The sequence below is a fragment of the Helobdella robusta genome (assembly GCF_000326865.2).
Source record: "Helobdella robusta unplaced genomic scaffold HELROscaffold_34, whole genome shotgun sequence".
In the NCBI taxonomy this organism is placed as follows: domain Eukaryota; kingdom Metazoa; phylum Annelida; class Clitellata; order Rhynchobdellida; family Glossiphoniidae; genus Helobdella; species Helobdella robusta.
In genome coordinates, this window is record NW_008704659.1 from 802,784 (window position 1) to 820,446 (window position 17,663).

Here is a 17,663-nt window from a genome sequence, read left to right on the forward strand (position 1 = left end):
TTAAAAAAATATATTTATATATATATATATATATATATATATATATATATATATATATATATATATATATATATATATATATATATATATATATATATATATATATATATATATATATATATATATATATATATATATATATATATATATATATATATATATATATATATATATATATATATATATATATATATATATATATATATATATATATATATATATATATATATATATATATATATATGTTCGGTTGAAGATTACACCCCATTTTGCAGTTAGAAGTTTTTTAAATAAAATTTCAACAACACGAATCTTTTTTGTTTCAACTTTATTAAACTGTGAAGTTTAATAAGTTTAACTATGTAATTGATGAAAAACAAATTAAACAAATCATTAGATCAAATCTCACATCAGAAGATGAAAATAAAAAGATTAAGTTAATAATATATTATGATACAACAAAAACACAACAATTAGTCATCAAAAACAGTCCAACCACTACAAAAGATAATCTAGATAGTACCAACGTCGTGTACCAATTTCGATGCCCTTTGCCACACCGTGATGTGGAAACATATATTGGACACACATGTACAACACTTCGCAGACGCCTTACCATGCATGTGCAGCAAGGCGCTATCAAGGATCACTTCAATAAGCAGCACAACATACCAGTTACTCGAAAAATTCTTGATAATAACACTAGCATACTTTGTGATGAACGTCGTCCCTCAAGACTCAAAATAAAAGAAGCTATTCTCATCCTCAATAATAAACCAACAATCAACACGCAGTCAGACAATTTCGCCCACGTCTTACAACTTTTATATATCGCGACGTTGTACTGCCTCAATTGCCAAACGTCATCAATAAACAGCAACTACACACCAAATATAAATACGAATATACCACACAAGAACGCACCATTAACAACAATCCGTTTGTCTCTTTACGCCATACAACTCAAACAATTTGTTCACTAACTTCATTATTTGCCACGCCTTAATATTTCTTTATACATATTTATTGATAAATAATATTATATCCAATTGTTAAATATCTAATAATTCTTCAATAAACTGTCATATCATTAAATATTATTATCGACTTCCCTTAATTTTTGCACTACTTCTCGTCACTATGCTAGCCATGTACACTTCAACTACGATAATACGCAAACGATTTTACTCATAATTTTTCTTTTAAATTTATTCATTTATTTTCAACAATATAATGAGTTAATTATAAAATATAGGTTGTTATTCATTTATTTATTCATTTTAATATCTAATATTCTATTTTCTATTTCTTATAATTTATATCATTAACTCCTCATTTGGTTTTACATTCTTTTAAATTTATTCGTTTATTTTCAACAATATAATGAGTTAATTTTAAAATATAGGTTGTTATTCATTTATTTATTCATTCTAATATCTAATTTTCTATTTCTTATAATTTATATTATTAACTCCTCATTTGGTTTTACAATCTAGGCTACGACGATGGCATTAGCCGAAACGGCCGTCAGCCAAACTTCACAGTTTAATAAAGTTTAAACAAAACAGCTTCGTATTGTTGAAATTTTATTTAAAAAACTTCTAACTGCAAAATGGGGTGTAATCTTCAACCGAACATGTTTATCTGAAAACCTCATACCAAATTATATATATATATATATATATATATATATATATATATATATATATATATATATATATATATATATATATATATTTATGTATAGAAAACAACATTATTAAGGAATCTAAAATGTTTTACTTTAATTTAAATTAACACTTAATCTAAGTTCTGAAATTTTAAACATAAGTTCACTTTTAGCTGTTTTTATTTTGTTAAGGTAAATTAAATATAGCGGATTTGTATTGTATGACCTTCCTCATGGCATTTTAAGTCGAAAATAAACTAATTCAGATTAGGAATTTCGTTATTGAACGTGTAAAATAATAATTATAATTTATTCATATTTGCATATCCAACTTGCATTAAACTTGTCAATCAATATTTGTTACGTTTTTTTTGTTGATTTTTGTACCCTGGTACTGATTGATCTTTTATTCTTTTCTTTATTCTTTTTTTTATCTGTCAGCAACTGGTAGGTTTAGTTTAGTACTTTAGTCTATTAGTTAGAATTAGATTTGGATGTAGTTTATAGTTCATGCAAAACAAATACAGGAAATATATTCTTTACTTTCATTTTTTAAGGGTCATAATTCACTTAGTTAGATTTATGAAGTATAGTTTCATTATTTTTTAAAATTTGTTTTTTAGTGACATTTGCTCATTTTAGATTTTATGAACATTTTTTATCAGTATATAAATTTAATTTAAATAAACTGCCGAATTGAAATTTACTTTTTGCTTGTTAAAAGTACTTCGAATGCGTTTCTTAATTTGGTTAGTGTTAGCTGATGGTTGTATTATAAATTATATTGTATTGTATTGCATTGTATTGTATTTTATTGTATTGTATATAATATGTGTAAATTTTTGTAAATTTCGATTAGATGGGATATTTTTATATTATTTTATGTTTAAAAAAATCAAATTAATTTTAATAAATAATAGTAATTATAATACAATACAGTTTTGGATTAAACAAATAAATGAGAACAATATCAACCAAAGAAAGTAGATTTATTCATAGATATTTATGGAAAATGTATTCTCATGATGATGTGCTGATCTTATTTGCGTTTACCAATTTGTAATCTTTCCATTTTTAATCTAGTGAGCAGTCTATAAAAGTGATTTATTTACATATTAAGTTACGTTTTACGATGAATAAATAAATGAAAAACTATAATATTGAATAATAAAAACTAATAATAATAAATTTTTTATTTAAGCCAGACATTCTTAAAGTCCTTGAAATCTTTTGAAAAGTTTTTGAAGAGGATGGGAGAAGAGGGCAAAGATAAACTAAACGATATTTTTAATAATTATTTCTACGCTGCTGCCACTGGGAACATAAAAGAAATAACTGCCTGCTTAAAAAGTATTTTTATTCTTTGTTATATTATCAAGATGGTGGGTATAATTTAAAACGGCCTAGTTTATTTATAAGGTGACCATGTACTGTACGAATGGGAAAAAATTTCTATGTATAGTATTTGCTTATGGTGTGTGTATTTTTAACACTACTTTTGAGTAAGTGCAGTGAAAGAAATTTGGATTCCAAACATTTTTTCATGTTAAATTTCTTCTTTTATGGTTTTATTTAATTACGTTTAATATAAATTTTGATGGTTTATTTGTTTTTGTTTCTGATCACAAGATGTGCTGGATGTGGATGTAGCAGACAGGAAAGGCTGGACGGCTCTCATGTTTGCCTCGAAGAATGGGCAGTCACACGTAGTCAGAGAACTCATCAGAAAAGGGTCTTCACACATTTAACTTTTAATTTCATTCACAATTTAAAATAGAGAGACAAGTTTTTGTGTGAATTGACCTCACAAATTTCTCAAACTTTTCGAGTCATAATAGATTTTCTTAAAAATTAACAAGTTGCTATATAATTTTTTATAGTTCTGACCCTTTAAAAGTGAATTCGACGGGTCAAACCGCCCAGGACCTGGCAGAATTCTGGCTCCACGGGGAAGTCGTCAACATCCTCTCATCATCCACCTCCCAACCGGAAGTCAATCTGCAGAGAAGAACCAACTACTTATGTGATAACCCACTGGATAGGTCTTCTAAAAAACGTTCGGACGATGTCTGGATGAAGGGGGCACTCACAGATCCGTTGTCTGTTTTTGTCGTCCTCTCTGGACTCTGCCCTCTTGTTATCCCTCTTAATGAAAATAAATTAGTTAACGATTTTTTCAATTTTAATTCTCAGCTCTCTGACGTTAAGGCAAAACTGGCTCGGTTCAGCTATGAACAAGCTCTGCAGCTATCTCCAAATTTATTACAATATTATATATTCCTCGGTAGAGAGCAGAATGAGGTGGACACCACGTCAGGAAGAAACCACAAAGAGGACGACGATGACTACCACCGCCACCACCGCCACCAACAGCGAGGATATCATCACGGGAGAAGCTGGTTTGCAGTTGAAACAAAATTATCTCCGACGGAACTGCATGCAATTGAACCCGGGATCACCAAGCTTCCCTTCCCACTCGGGTTCTCCAGTTTGATGCGATCGGAAGCGGCAATTGTGTGTCAGGCTCGTTCGATGATGGCCTGGCACGACAGGAATCAGTTCTGCTCGACGTGTGGCTCTGCCTCGGTGGCTGAAGAGGCGGGCTACAAGAGGCGCTGTCGCAACGACGCTTGCAAGAGTAACAAGGGTCGGTATGGGTGCGGTTTCCAGTTGTTCTATGTTCTTTTTTTTATCGTGTTGTATTCATTATTCACTGGACGGTTTTCATTATTTTAATTCTATATCATTGAACAAAAGCAGCGTAATCAAAAAAATTCAAAATTTTCCACCCACTCGCCCCAAGGTGGAGCCTACAACACCTGCTACCCTCGCCTGGACCCCACGGTCATTATGGCGATATCTAGCCCGGATAACAAGCGTCTGCTTCTTGGCAGGAACAAGCGGCGCCACATTCCCAACATGTGGTCGGTTCTGGCTGGATTCATGGAACCTGGTCAGCGATTGAGGAGTGGCTCGCGAAGTTGCGGCCGCTCCTTTCGTCTTTGTTGAAGTCTGACTGAAGTTTTGTTATTTTTGTGAGTTTTTTGGGTTGTAGTTTTGGTTTGCTGGCGTTTTAGGTTAGAGTTTTTTTTTTATAATTTGGTTGAGGAATGCATTTGTTCAGGAGATATGTAAAACTTCGCCATAGGCTCTTTCAATACAGAAAGATATTCACACGTACAAACACACGCACACGTACACACACACGCACACGTACACACACGCACGCTTATCACGACACATAGGAGAAAGCATTGAAGAGGCCTGCAGAAGGGAGGTGTTTGAGGAGACCAGGGTGAACGTAGGTGAGGTCAGCTACCATTCGAGCCAGCCCTGGCCGATGCCCAGCACTCTCATGATTGGCTGTATTGGGAGGGCCATCGACAGCGACATTGTGGTCAGTTCCTCTGGGGTTTTCCATTTTTTTTATCTTCTGTTGCTCACGTCGTCATCATCATCATCATCGTCGTGATAACATTTATAGTAATGATGATGATGATGATGACGACGATGATGATGATGATAATTATAATTGTAGTAATAAGACTGATGATGATGATGAGGATGATGATGATTATGATAGCAGCCGCAGCAGCAAATTCACAACCAACCATCACCACTATCATCACAACGTCACCATCAAAACGTCACACTCAGATCATCATCATCATCTTCGTCATCATTATCACCATCCTTATCATCTTCGTCATCATCATCACCATCCTTATCATCATCATCACCATCATTATCATCATCATCACCATCATCATTATGTCACAATCAGATCGACGAATCAGAACTGGCGGAGGCCCGTTGGTTTCAGACCTCTGAGGTCAAGCAGATGTTGGATGGCACGCACCCGGAGTGCCTCACCCTGCCCCCGCCACAGGCCATAGCCCATCAGCTCATTCTCCAGTGGCTTGGGTCGTCGGAGACGCCAGGTGATACGCCGCTGGTGACGTCACAAGATCGGCCGTCCATGACGTCATCAGCGCTTTCAAAATCTTCGCTATGATGATGAGGATGAAGATGGTGATAATGAGAATGATTATAGTGATGATGAGGTTAAAGATGAGGATGAAGACGATGATGAGGATGAAGACGATGATGAGGATGGTGGGAAGGAGTTTGATGATGAGAAGATGCAATTTTTATTCACTTTCATCTAATTACTCTTTTTTAATACTTCAATACTCATTTCAATGTCGCCAGATTTTAATACTAACTTATTATTTGGCAACGTCGTAAACACGTTGTTGTTCTATTTATTATAATTGTTATTAATATTATTGTTGTTGTTGTTATAGTTATTATTGTTGTTGTTGTTGTTGTTGTTATAGTTATTATTGTCATTATTCTTAAAAATATTTTTTTTATTATATTATTTTTAAAAAATATTATTCTTATAAATATTAATTTTATTATATTATTATATTATTTAAAAAAAATTATTCTAAAAAATATTAATTTTATTATATTATCTATAAAAAATATTATTCTTAAAAATATTAATTTTATTATATTATTACTTACCGTGTTTGAAATTATGAAATTATGAAGTCTTTAGATAATATTTTGCTTTCATTTTTTGCGTCATTTTTTTCCTCCTTCCTGCAATTAAAACGCAACATCTCATTGGGTAGGCGGGTATTCAGAAGTTTTCAAGTGTTTCATTTGCATTCTCTCTTTCTCTCTCGTTCTTTCTCTTTTTCTCTCTTTCTCTCTATGTCTCTCTCTCTCTTTCTCTCTCTCACTTTTCATTTCTTTTCCTCTTCATGATTCTTCTCTCTATCCTTTCCTTTTATATTTTTAAATTTTAATTTTTCTTAAATACTTTTTCTACTTTTCTTCCTCTCTTTCACTCTTTTCTTTCTTCTCTCTCTCTCTCTCTCTCTGCGGTGTATTTTCGTATGTATTTTCGTGTGCGTGTATATATGTGTATGCACGTGTGTGTGTGTGTGTGTGTGTGTGTGTGTGTGTGTGTGTGTGTGTGTGTGTGTGTGTGTGTGTGTGTGTGCGTGACACGTTCCTCATGTAATAGTTGGTATGACTAATGATTTTAAAACGTGAGTTCGCTCTTAAGTTGATTGCTTTTCCTGCTCTGCTGAACTTTAGCGGTCGTCGTGGTTCTTGTGGCGACAGTGGCTGTTGTGGCGTGGCTGTGGCAATTGCGGTCAATGATGATGATGATGATGATGATGATGATGATAGAGACGATTGATTTTGTCTTTGTTGCTGATGGAGATTGTATTGTTCATATGAATGCTGTTTGGTTTTTTGATTATGAAAATAATAATTAAAAAAAAACTAATATCAAGGTTCCATTTATGTGGCGCTTTGCGATATCGAACTTTCCACAATCATGCCAGAAATCTCGTCGCATTCAAACCCGGTTGCTGCATAGCGAGAGACTTACTTAATATACGCTATCTAAACTGCCAAAATGGAAACTAAACAATCGTGTTAATTTCTCTTGAACATATTTCTTCAACATTTGATTTTTTTCGTATTTTATATTTAATTTGCCATATATTTTTTGCTGAATCATAATTTAAATATAATTATATATATATATATGTATATATATTTATATATATTATTTTCTTTCTGAAGCCATTTTTGCAACCGATACGTTGGGAATGATTTTTGTGCTTTCATTAAAAAATCTCTTCTCCAATTGAAATTGAAACTCATTTGTTTTTGTTGTTGTTTGTCTGTGTGTGTTGCTGTGTGCTTGTGTGTGTGTGTGTGTGTGGTGTGTGTGTGTGTGTACGTGACACAATTATTTTTTACTCTCTAAGACGTAGACATATATAAGAATAATAAATATAACGGCTGAATGAATACATGCAAATTATTGATAAAATTTTGGAATGAACGACTGAATAAATGAATGGATGAATGAATGAACGAACGAATGAAAGAATGAATGAATGAAGTATATATACATGCGTGGTATGTGTATGTGTGTATGTGGTATGTGTGTAACTCTATCGCCAAGACCGTTAGCGATTCTAAAAAGTATCGAATATACAAATACCGGCCGGTCTACGTATAACCGGCAAAACCGATTCTTTTGAATTTTTAAACGGTGTCACTAACACGAAAGCGAAACTACCATTTCGTCTGTAGCTATGAAAATGATTTCTTAACGAATAATCATTTGAATCATCAAATTCGAAACAAACCATAATGACTATTCAAGTTCTAATACAGCCGGCAATGATGGTATATCGAATTTTCAACGAAATCTATCATTGATTTTCGTTCTACTTCATCGTTTATAACGAAACTCACGGCTTGATAGCCGAAATCGCGGACTTCGATATATCCAGGTTTATAGGCCTACATATATACATGTAGATGTGTGTTTTTATGTGTTTGTGTGTGTATTGTGTGTGTGTTGTGTGTGTGTGTGGTGTGTGTATGGCGATTTCTTCGCGCACAAATAAATCATTGGCCATTTAAATTATGTTTTTTTTTCCGAAGAAGTTTATGAAAAAAAAAGAATTTTGTAAACTGTTTTCATTATTATTATTATTGTTTTATTATTGTTGTTATTATTATCATCATCATCAATCATCACCATCATAATTTGTTATAACTATAACGTAATTATTGTGTAAATAGTTATAAAATTAATTAAAAAAAAACATTATAGATTTTATATAATTTCAATTCTAGTACTCATTAAAACTTTCATCATCACCATCATCATCGTAATCATTACCACCAACATCATCATCATCAACAACATCATCATCGTCATCTCCAACATCATCATCATCACCAACATCATCATTATCACTAACATCATCATCACCATTATCATCATCATCACCAACAACATTATCATCACCAACATCATTATCATCATCAACATCATCATCACCATTATCATCACCAACATCATCATCATCATCATCATCGTCATCATCATTTTCATTTCTCTCTCAAGGTTGGGAGATCGCTACAAATAAATCCTGTCATTTTTCAGGGCCGGCATGGAATTGGACATGTAGACGAAAGCGCTACCGATATCTTCCGACTGAGTTTGGGGGGAGGGTACATCTCCGCCAAACGCCGTGACGTCATAATCCTTGTCGCCGAGTATTCGTCGGTACTGTTTTATGGTGGTGTGGTGTGGTGTGGTATTATTTATTTGTCGGTTGATTTGTTCATTCATCCTCCTGTTTTTTATATCCATCAATTCATCCACCAATTCATCCATCAATTCATCCATCTATCCATCCATCCATCCATCAATCCATCCATCTATCAATTCATCCATTAATCCATCCATCCATCCATCCATCCATCCATCCATCCATCCATCTATGCACGAACCTTCTTCAAAGCTTCCTTCAGCCTGGAATTCTCCTCAAGCAATTGTTCAACACCCACGTTGTTGTTGCAACAATAATGGTGATAATCAACATCATTGCTGTTGCTGTTGTTGTTATTGTTGCTGTTGTTGTTGTTATTTCCATTTCTACTGTTATTATTATTGTTGTTGTTGTTGTTGATTACGTCGTCGTTGGCTAGATTCAAATGTATCAGCTGATGCGACTGTTGACTCGTCAACTTTGTGACGTCATTTGCGGCCGTTGCGTTTGAAGCCAAGGACGCAGCTTTAGCGGCTGCTTTTGCCTTCAACCACATCGATCGCGTTTGTGGTTCGCGATTCTTTTTCAACGTCTGAGACGATTGTAATGATGATGATAACAATAAGTAACATTAACAACAACAACAACAACGTCAACAACATCAACAACAACAACAACAACATCTACAACAACGTCAACAACATCAACAACAACGTCAACAACAACAACAACGTCAACAACATCGACAACAACAACGACGACAACGACATTACAACAACAACATCAACAACAACATCAACAACAACAACAATAATAATAATTATATAAAACTACCTTTGGTATGAACACCAGACAGATTGTCAGCATGGTGGCGAAGAATGTAAAGAGCGATTTGAGAAGGTAGGCTGCATCTAATTGGTCCTTAATCATGATGGCCGTTGGGACTCCGATCAGACATAATACCATTACGTTGTATACGCTAATACCTGGAAGTGTTTTGTATTTTTGTATGTGTATATGTATGTTTGTGTAACGTGTTTGTATGTTTGTGTACGTGTTTGTATGTTTGTGTTTGCATGTTTCTGTGTGTGTGTGTGTGTGTTTATGTCTGGCAAAAATCAAAAATCACGCACACGGCAACAAATGCAAAATAAATTTCTCGAACCCAATACACCCAAAATAGCTATAAAACTTCGCAGGCAGTGACGTCACGAATGACCTTTCGGATTGACCTTCCAAGGTTCAAGGTCACTGGAAAGGTCAAGCACGGCCTTATCATGTGATATTTAAATTTGCACGTTGTCTCGCTGATTTAATGTTAACGTCCGCATTCTTCCTCTCTCTCTCTCTCTCTCTCACTGTTTTTTCTACTGTTTTTCTAATTTTCAATCTTTTTCTCTTCCTTTCTCATTCCCTATTTTTTCTTTTTCTCTTTCTCTCTCTCTCTATTTCTCTCTCTCTCAAAGGATTTCAGTGTTGCAACGATCATCCATCAATGAAAAATTTCAGAACGAATTTTAATAGCGGACATGCGTTGACAATCACTGAGTTATTAGTACCATTAACTCCACCTACCTCTTATCGTAAGCTAAACATTTTTCATTTTAATCAACTTATACCATCGTCGTCGTCACTGATGACGTCATTCATTTCATCATTGCCATCCTCATTATCATCATCATTGCCATCATCATTATTAGCGGCGGCAGCCACGGCAGTCGCTGCAGCAACACAGCAGTCGCACCACCATCCCGTGACCTGACCTATGAACTTTGAATCGTTAAGAGCGGGTACTGTGACCTTCCTCGTCTCGTAGGCCAGAAATGCCCCGAACAGCAGCAGCAGTCCTGATAATGATAACAATAAAAATAATAATAATAACATCAACAGCAATAACAATAATAAATCACACCAAATCATAAATTACATTTCGCGGTGTCATAAATTAAACATTTATAATCGTCAAAAATGAACTCTTTTTCTTTTTTTCCTTCAAAAGTTTCAAAAGCTTGAAGCAAAAAAAATCATGATTAATTATTGCCCGCCTGTAATAAATTTTCTTAAGGAGGAAAGATAGAAAAATGAAAAAATGTTGTTGTTGTTGTTGTTGTTCTACCATTTTCTTTAGATAACCTGAATAAAAATCAAACACTAATTCGATGTTCGTTATTGTTGATGTTGTTAACGACAACATCAATATTAACAACAACACCAACAACAACATCAACAACAATGACAAAACATCAACATCAACTCTATATCTCGTATTTATCAGATGTCTTCTAAGTTTAGCATATTAACCATCAAACAGTTGACTATTAGATCTCTCTTTGACATTCCTGTCATAATTCAACAACTTTTTGCCATCTGTCTTTTTAGAATGTTTTAAGTTGAAGGTCAAACACTCCTCATAACTTAATCGACTATGCAACAACACAATTTTTTTAATATTCACCCATCTAGAAATAGTTAAAACAATTTGTCACAAAACTTCACGCCAACCTGTCACCCAGAATCCATCAGCTTTGGAACCGACAGAACGCAAAAAGAATTTTACAGCAGTTTAAACATGCCATTGTTGGAACATTGAGTTTTTGTTTGAGAATCAAATCAGTCATTTTTTCAACAAAATGTAAAAAACATAGTGATTCTGAAGACAACTTGATGGTGGCGCTTATAAATTATCTTCTGTAAAATTCAATCAAATTCTGATCAAATAATTTATATTTTTATAAATTTAACTTTTCGCCCATGTCCTATGTACAAAACTGTTGATTTAATGGAGTTTGTTATAATTCTGTTTAATAATTTTTTTTCTACACAAGACTGTAACAGCAACAACAACATCAACAACAACATCAGCAACATCAACAACAACAACAAAAATAGCATCAACACAATCGCATCAAACGATCGATTGAATTCAAACTCCTTGTCAGCCATAAACCATAAAACAATTACCAGGCTTTTCCCGCCAAGCCGATTAAAAAAATCAAACATTTCCCGTCAGATTAGTAGGCAAATTTAACATTTTCCCGCGAAAATTTAACATTTTCCTGCCAAAACAGTAACAAACTAAAGACATGGCGCTAACCAAATGAAATTTTTAAACTGTTCTCTCTAGAAAATGGAAAAAATTTGACCATCAAAGTAATGTTAAACAGTTATAAAAAATGAAGAACTTGCATAGATATAAGAATGATTGTGAGCGAAATTTTATAGCGCGCAACCCGCAATAACTAAGTAGTAGCGAGTGTATCGTTAACATCACTGCTCTTGTTATATTACTCTCATACGTAACGTACACACAAACACGTACACACGCTCACACACGCGTGCACAAACGCACACAAACCCACAAACAGATATCCCGTTCAATGAAAAAATGTCATTCAACAGTGAAACAAACCTCTGAAGAATTTGTATTGGAAATTTTTAAGGTTAAAATTGTTTCGTGTGGTTATTCGCTTAGGCTTTTTTGGTTTAATTCAAGTCTAGATTATCATACAAATACACACACGCGCGCGTGCGCAAACATACAGACACACGTGCGTATACACACCTATCCAACGCGATGTGTGTTAACTTGGATCACGTTTCCACATACACGCTGACACCTCAGAGAAAACCACGCCATACACATGCAACATACATACATTTGTTTTGTATATATACAAAGTTCTTTGTATGTGCTGTGCATGCAATACACACCTCATTTGCTATTGGGGTATTGTATTTTATGTATAGAGAGAGACAAAAGTTTTATTAGCTTAAGCAAATTGATGCCTATAGACAGATTAATTAAAAGAACGATAACTGTATGTGTGTTTGTTTGTGTGTGTGTGTGTGAATGTGTTGGTATGCGTATGTTTGTATTAGTGTGTGTATGCGTGTGTATGTATGTATGTTTGCGTGTTGCCAAATAACGCAGTAAAATGAAGCAAATAATATTTCATAGAGACAAATCGCATGAGCTCATGCAAACCAATTATATTTTTCTTCGTTAAAAATGAGTTTTTGATTGCATGTATGTATTATATATATATGTGTGTGTGTGTGTGAGTTTTTATGTATGTATTTCTGTATGTATGTGTATGTATGGTTGTTTGTTTGCTTGTATGTACGAATGTATGCAAGCATGTTTTTATAAATGTATGTATAACTTGCTTCTTTGTTGGCATGAAACTTGATAAATGTAATTTTTTGTGAGCAAATCATGTATGTACATGTGTGTGTATATGTGTGTGTGTGTGTATGAACGCGTGTCTGTGTATGTGTACGTATTTATGGATGTGTGTATGTGTGTGAGAGAGAATGTGTGCATGCGTGTGTTGCTCTAATATAAATTTTCCTCTAGGGAACGCTTGTACGCAAGGTATAAACATACAGATAAATAAAAAAAACATGTATAAAAAATTTAACAAATAAGCAAGCAATTGTATAAATGTTTGTTTGTTTATTAGTTTACTTGTTTGTCAGCTATGTTTGTTTGTTTGTTGGTTTATTTATTTGTTTGCTTGTTTGTCAGTTATGTTTGTTTGTTTGTTGGTTTGTCGGTTTGTAAGCAATTTTTCACAAATAACAGAATGCAGTAGAAATAAATACGTGATTAATTGAATGAATGAATGTACAAGGGACTGATTGAATGACTGACTGAATGAATGAATGAACGAATGAATAAGTTCAATGAACGAATAACAGACGAAAGAAGTAATAACTGAATGACAAAAAAATAGATGGACGAGTTGACGGATAAATGAATGAATGAATGAGAAAACATAAAAAAATTAAACAGACAAATAAAAAACAAAAAAACGAACGAACAAACAAACAAACGAACAACAAACGAACGAACAAACAAACAAAATTAAAATTTAAAATACAATTCTACGCCACAAAAGTTAACAAATGCAAGCACTCGAAACGTTCACACAAAGATATCAAACTCATTTTTTCAATTTTATCATCATCCAACTTTTATCTCCAAAAGATTTTCTTCAACTTTTTTAAAAACTTCGTCCAGGAAAATATCTTTTGAAATGTTTGATAGACGCAAAAATCACCGTAAGACAAACACACACATATAAGCAAAAACACACACAACTATATAGTAGACCCGCACAAACCACACTTTTACACACACACACACACACACACACACACACACACACACACACACACACACACACACACACACACACACATACATATATATATATATACACACACACATATGAATTTAAGTATTTCTTCTAAACTTATATATATATATATATATATATATATATATATATATATATATATATATATATACATACATCGCTTTTGAGTTGGTTTATCTAGGAGCAATTTATAATTATTATTTTTTTTTTTATATAAAATTTTATTTTTAAAAATATTTTTGAAAATATAAAGATTATCTGACAGATAGAGATATTACATTTTGTTGATTTTTAACATCCTACCCACCCACACACACCCACACCCACACACACACACACACACACCAAAGAACAAAAACAAACACACACACCACACAGATAAACACACACAGACATACGCACGCATTTAAAAAAACGAAGAAGCTCACATACACCAACACCCACCTAAACACACACAGACACACACACACACATAAACACACACGCACACGCACACACACGCACATTTCTCACCAAGGCTGTTATGTTGCTTAGCAACTATTCAGATCATTCAATTAAATTCACACAAATGATTTTCGCTACTGCATGTGACAATGACATAAAAAAATTGAAAAAAAATAAAAATGACAATAATAATAATAATAATAATAATAATAATAATAATAATAATAACAACAAAGAAGATGAGGATGATGAAATGATGGTGGTGGTGCCTGCACAAGTGAAATTGCAGATGGTGACAACAAATACCATTAAGACAAATCTAATCTGCGACTGCCTGCTTTAAGCATACTATAGTCATCGTCGTTGTCGTCGTCATCATCATCATCACCACCATCATCATCTTCATCTTCTTCTTGAGTGAGTGAGTGAGTGATTGAGTGAGTGAGTGAGTGAAAGAGTGAGTGAGTGAGTGAATGAGTGAGTGAGAGATTGAGTTATTTTGCGGCATAATCTTGCTTAAGTGATCCCTAAACATTTAAAGATGGTCGTCAATGTCCTGGAAGGATAGGACACGAGAAAAAAGAAAGAAGACGATGATGATAATGATGATGGCGATGATGATGATGATGATGATAAATAAGTAACCAATAATAATACGAACATTATAGCGACAACAACTCCAACATCAACAACAACAACATCAACAATATCATCAATAACAACAACAGTCAATAACAGAAAAGAACGCCACATTACCAAAGACAAAAACAACAACAATTCCAACATCAACAACATCAACAACAACAACATCAACAACAACATCAACAACAACAGTTAATGATAGAAAAGAACGCCCCATCACCAATGCAATACTTGGAGGGGTTCCAAAAACGATATAAAGTACTGTGATATTTCAGCTTCATACAACTTCAAATATTGGTTATTGAGTAAATTCTGTAAACATTGAAGTGAATTTTTCGCTAAATAAAATAAAATATAAAAATAATTAAACTATAAAATAATAATAATAATTAATATTATTTTTGTTATCAGAATTATTATTCATTTTTAAATTAATAAATATGAATTAATGAATTAGAATTCAATCGAGTTTACTTAAAATATTTGCTAAACTGACTGGCCAACAAGCGATAGAAAATAATTTAAGAAATCCAAACGCTACTAACAAAAACAGTAACAAAACCAAGTTAGCTCAGTCGTTAGAAGCGCTGCTATTGCGCGTTGGCATGGTTCGAATACTGTCTGTTCCAAGCTCAAAGAGCAACATACGCGTGTATTATGATGCCACGCTTGCGCGTGCATCATAATACGCACGCTACACCGGGCCACACCAGGCCACACCAGGCCACACGACACCACACCACACGACGATGTATATGTGCGTCGTGTGGTGTGGCTTGGTGTGGTGTGGCGTGGTGTGGTATGGCTTGGGGAGATCATCATCAACAACATCAACAACTCCAACATCCAACAACAACAACAACAACATCAGTAACAACAACAACAACAACAACAGTTTATGATAGAAAAGAACGACCCATCACCAATGTTAAATTTGGAGGGGCTCCAAAAACTATATACCGGTGTAAGCTAAACACTTCTACATACAAACAAAGTTTCAAATTTTGGTTATTGAGTGAATTCTCTAAACATTGAAGTGAATTTTTCGCTAAATAAAATAAATTATAAAAATAATTAAACTATAATAAAATAATAATTAATACTATTATTGTTATCAGAACTATTATTATTGTTTAAATTAATAAATATGAATTAATGAATTAGAATTCAATCGAATTTATTTTAAAATATTTGCTAAACTCACTGGCCAACAAGCGATAGGAAAAAATTTAAGAAATCCAAACGCTACTTACAAAAACAGTAACAAAATCAAGTTAGCTCAGTCGGTAGAAGCGCCACGTCTTACGCTGCTATTGCGCGGTGGCATGGTTCGAACACTGTCTGTCTCGAACTCAAAGATCAACATACGCGCGTATTATGATGCTTGCGCGCGCATACGATATGCGTATGTGGTCGTGTATGTGCGTCGTGTGGTGTGGTGTTGTATGGCCTGGTGAGATCATCATCAACAACAACATCATCAACAACAACATCCAACAACAACAGTTAATGATAGAAAAGAACGTCCCATCACCGAAGACAACAACAACTCCAACAATATCAACAATAACAACATCAACATCAACCAAAACAAAAACAACATAAACAACAACTAAAACAACAACAACAGTTAATGATAGAAAGAACGCCCCATCACCATGCAATATTTGGAGGGGTTCCCAAAAACTATTTAAGCTAGCAAGAGGTTTCAGGTACAAACAACTTCAAATTATGGTTATTGAGTAAATTTTCTAAACATTGAAGTGAATTTTTCGCTAAATAAAATAAAATCTAAAAATAATTATATTATAATAAAATAATAATAACTTATATTACTATTTATATCTAAATTATTATTCATTTTTCAAATTAATAAATATGAATTAATGAATTAGAATTCAATCAAATTTTTTTTAAAATATTTGCTAAACTGACTGGCCAACAAGCGATAAAAAATAATTTAAAAAATCCAAACGCTATTAACAAAAACAGTAACAAAACCAAGTTAGCTCAGTCGGTAGAAGCGCCACGTCTTACGCTGCTATTGCGCGGTGGCATGGTTCGAATACTGTCTGTCCAAACTCAAAGACGTCTTGTGTATGTACACCTTGTGGTGTGGTGTCGTGTGGTGTGGCGTGTTGTTGTGTGGTGTACAGCCTTTGTGACAGGAAAGTTTAAATAACAATCTAGTATAGAATTAATGAATTAGAATTCAATCGATTGGTTCGAATACTGTGTGTCCAAACTCAAAGACGTCATGTGTATGTGCATCTTGTGGTGTGGTGTGGCGTGTTGTTGTGTGGTGTGGCGTGACGTTGTGTGGTGTGGCGTGGTTTGGTGTGGTGTACAGCCTCTGTGACAGGAAAGTTTAAATAACAATCTAACAATCGTCATCGTGAGAAAGTGAGTAAATAAGTGAGTGAGTGATTGAGTGAGTGATTGAGTGAGTGAATGAGTAAGTGAATGAGTGAGTGAATGAGTGAGTTAGTGAGTGAGTGAGTGAGTGAGTGAGTGAGAGATTGAGTTATTTTGCGGCATAATCCTGCTTAAGTGATCTCTAAATATTTGAAGATGGTCGTCAATGTCCTGAAAGGATAGGGCACGAGAAAAAAGAAAGAAGACGATGTGAGTAATAAACAA

General features: G+C 33.7%; 2 protein-coding genes across 2 annotated transcripts; one reads left to right on the top strand and one right to left on the bottom strand.

Annotated features, from left to right (window-relative positions):
- Nucleotides 1-3,330: 3,330 nt before the first annotated feature.
- On the top strand, nt 3,331-5,684 carry HELRODRAFT_82849 (hypothetical protein; the record flags this gene model as incomplete). The annotated part of the gene is made up of 5 exons (XM_009022998.1): nt 3,331-3,401; nt 3,550-4,316; nt 4,473-4,622; nt 4,915-5,066; nt 5,454-5,684. Coding segments are annotated over 5 exons (1,371 nt in total), but the record flags the coding sequence as incomplete, so codon positions are not given.
- Nucleotides 5,685-8,639: 2,955 nt separating this feature from the next.
- HELRODRAFT_175582 (hypothetical protein) lies at nt 8,640-12,491 on the bottom strand (the record flags this gene model as incomplete). Its single annotated transcript, XM_009022999.1, has 7 exons — nt 8,640-8,792; nt 9,017-9,367; nt 9,610-9,761; nt 9,995-10,046; nt 10,534-10,622; nt 12,185-12,186; nt 12,487-12,491. 7 exons carry the CDS (start codon nt 12,489-12,491, stop codon nt 8,640-8,642), a joined length of 804 nt encoding a protein of 267 aa, XP_009021247.1.
- Between the last annotated feature and the right edge of the window lie 5,172 nt (nt 12,492-17,663).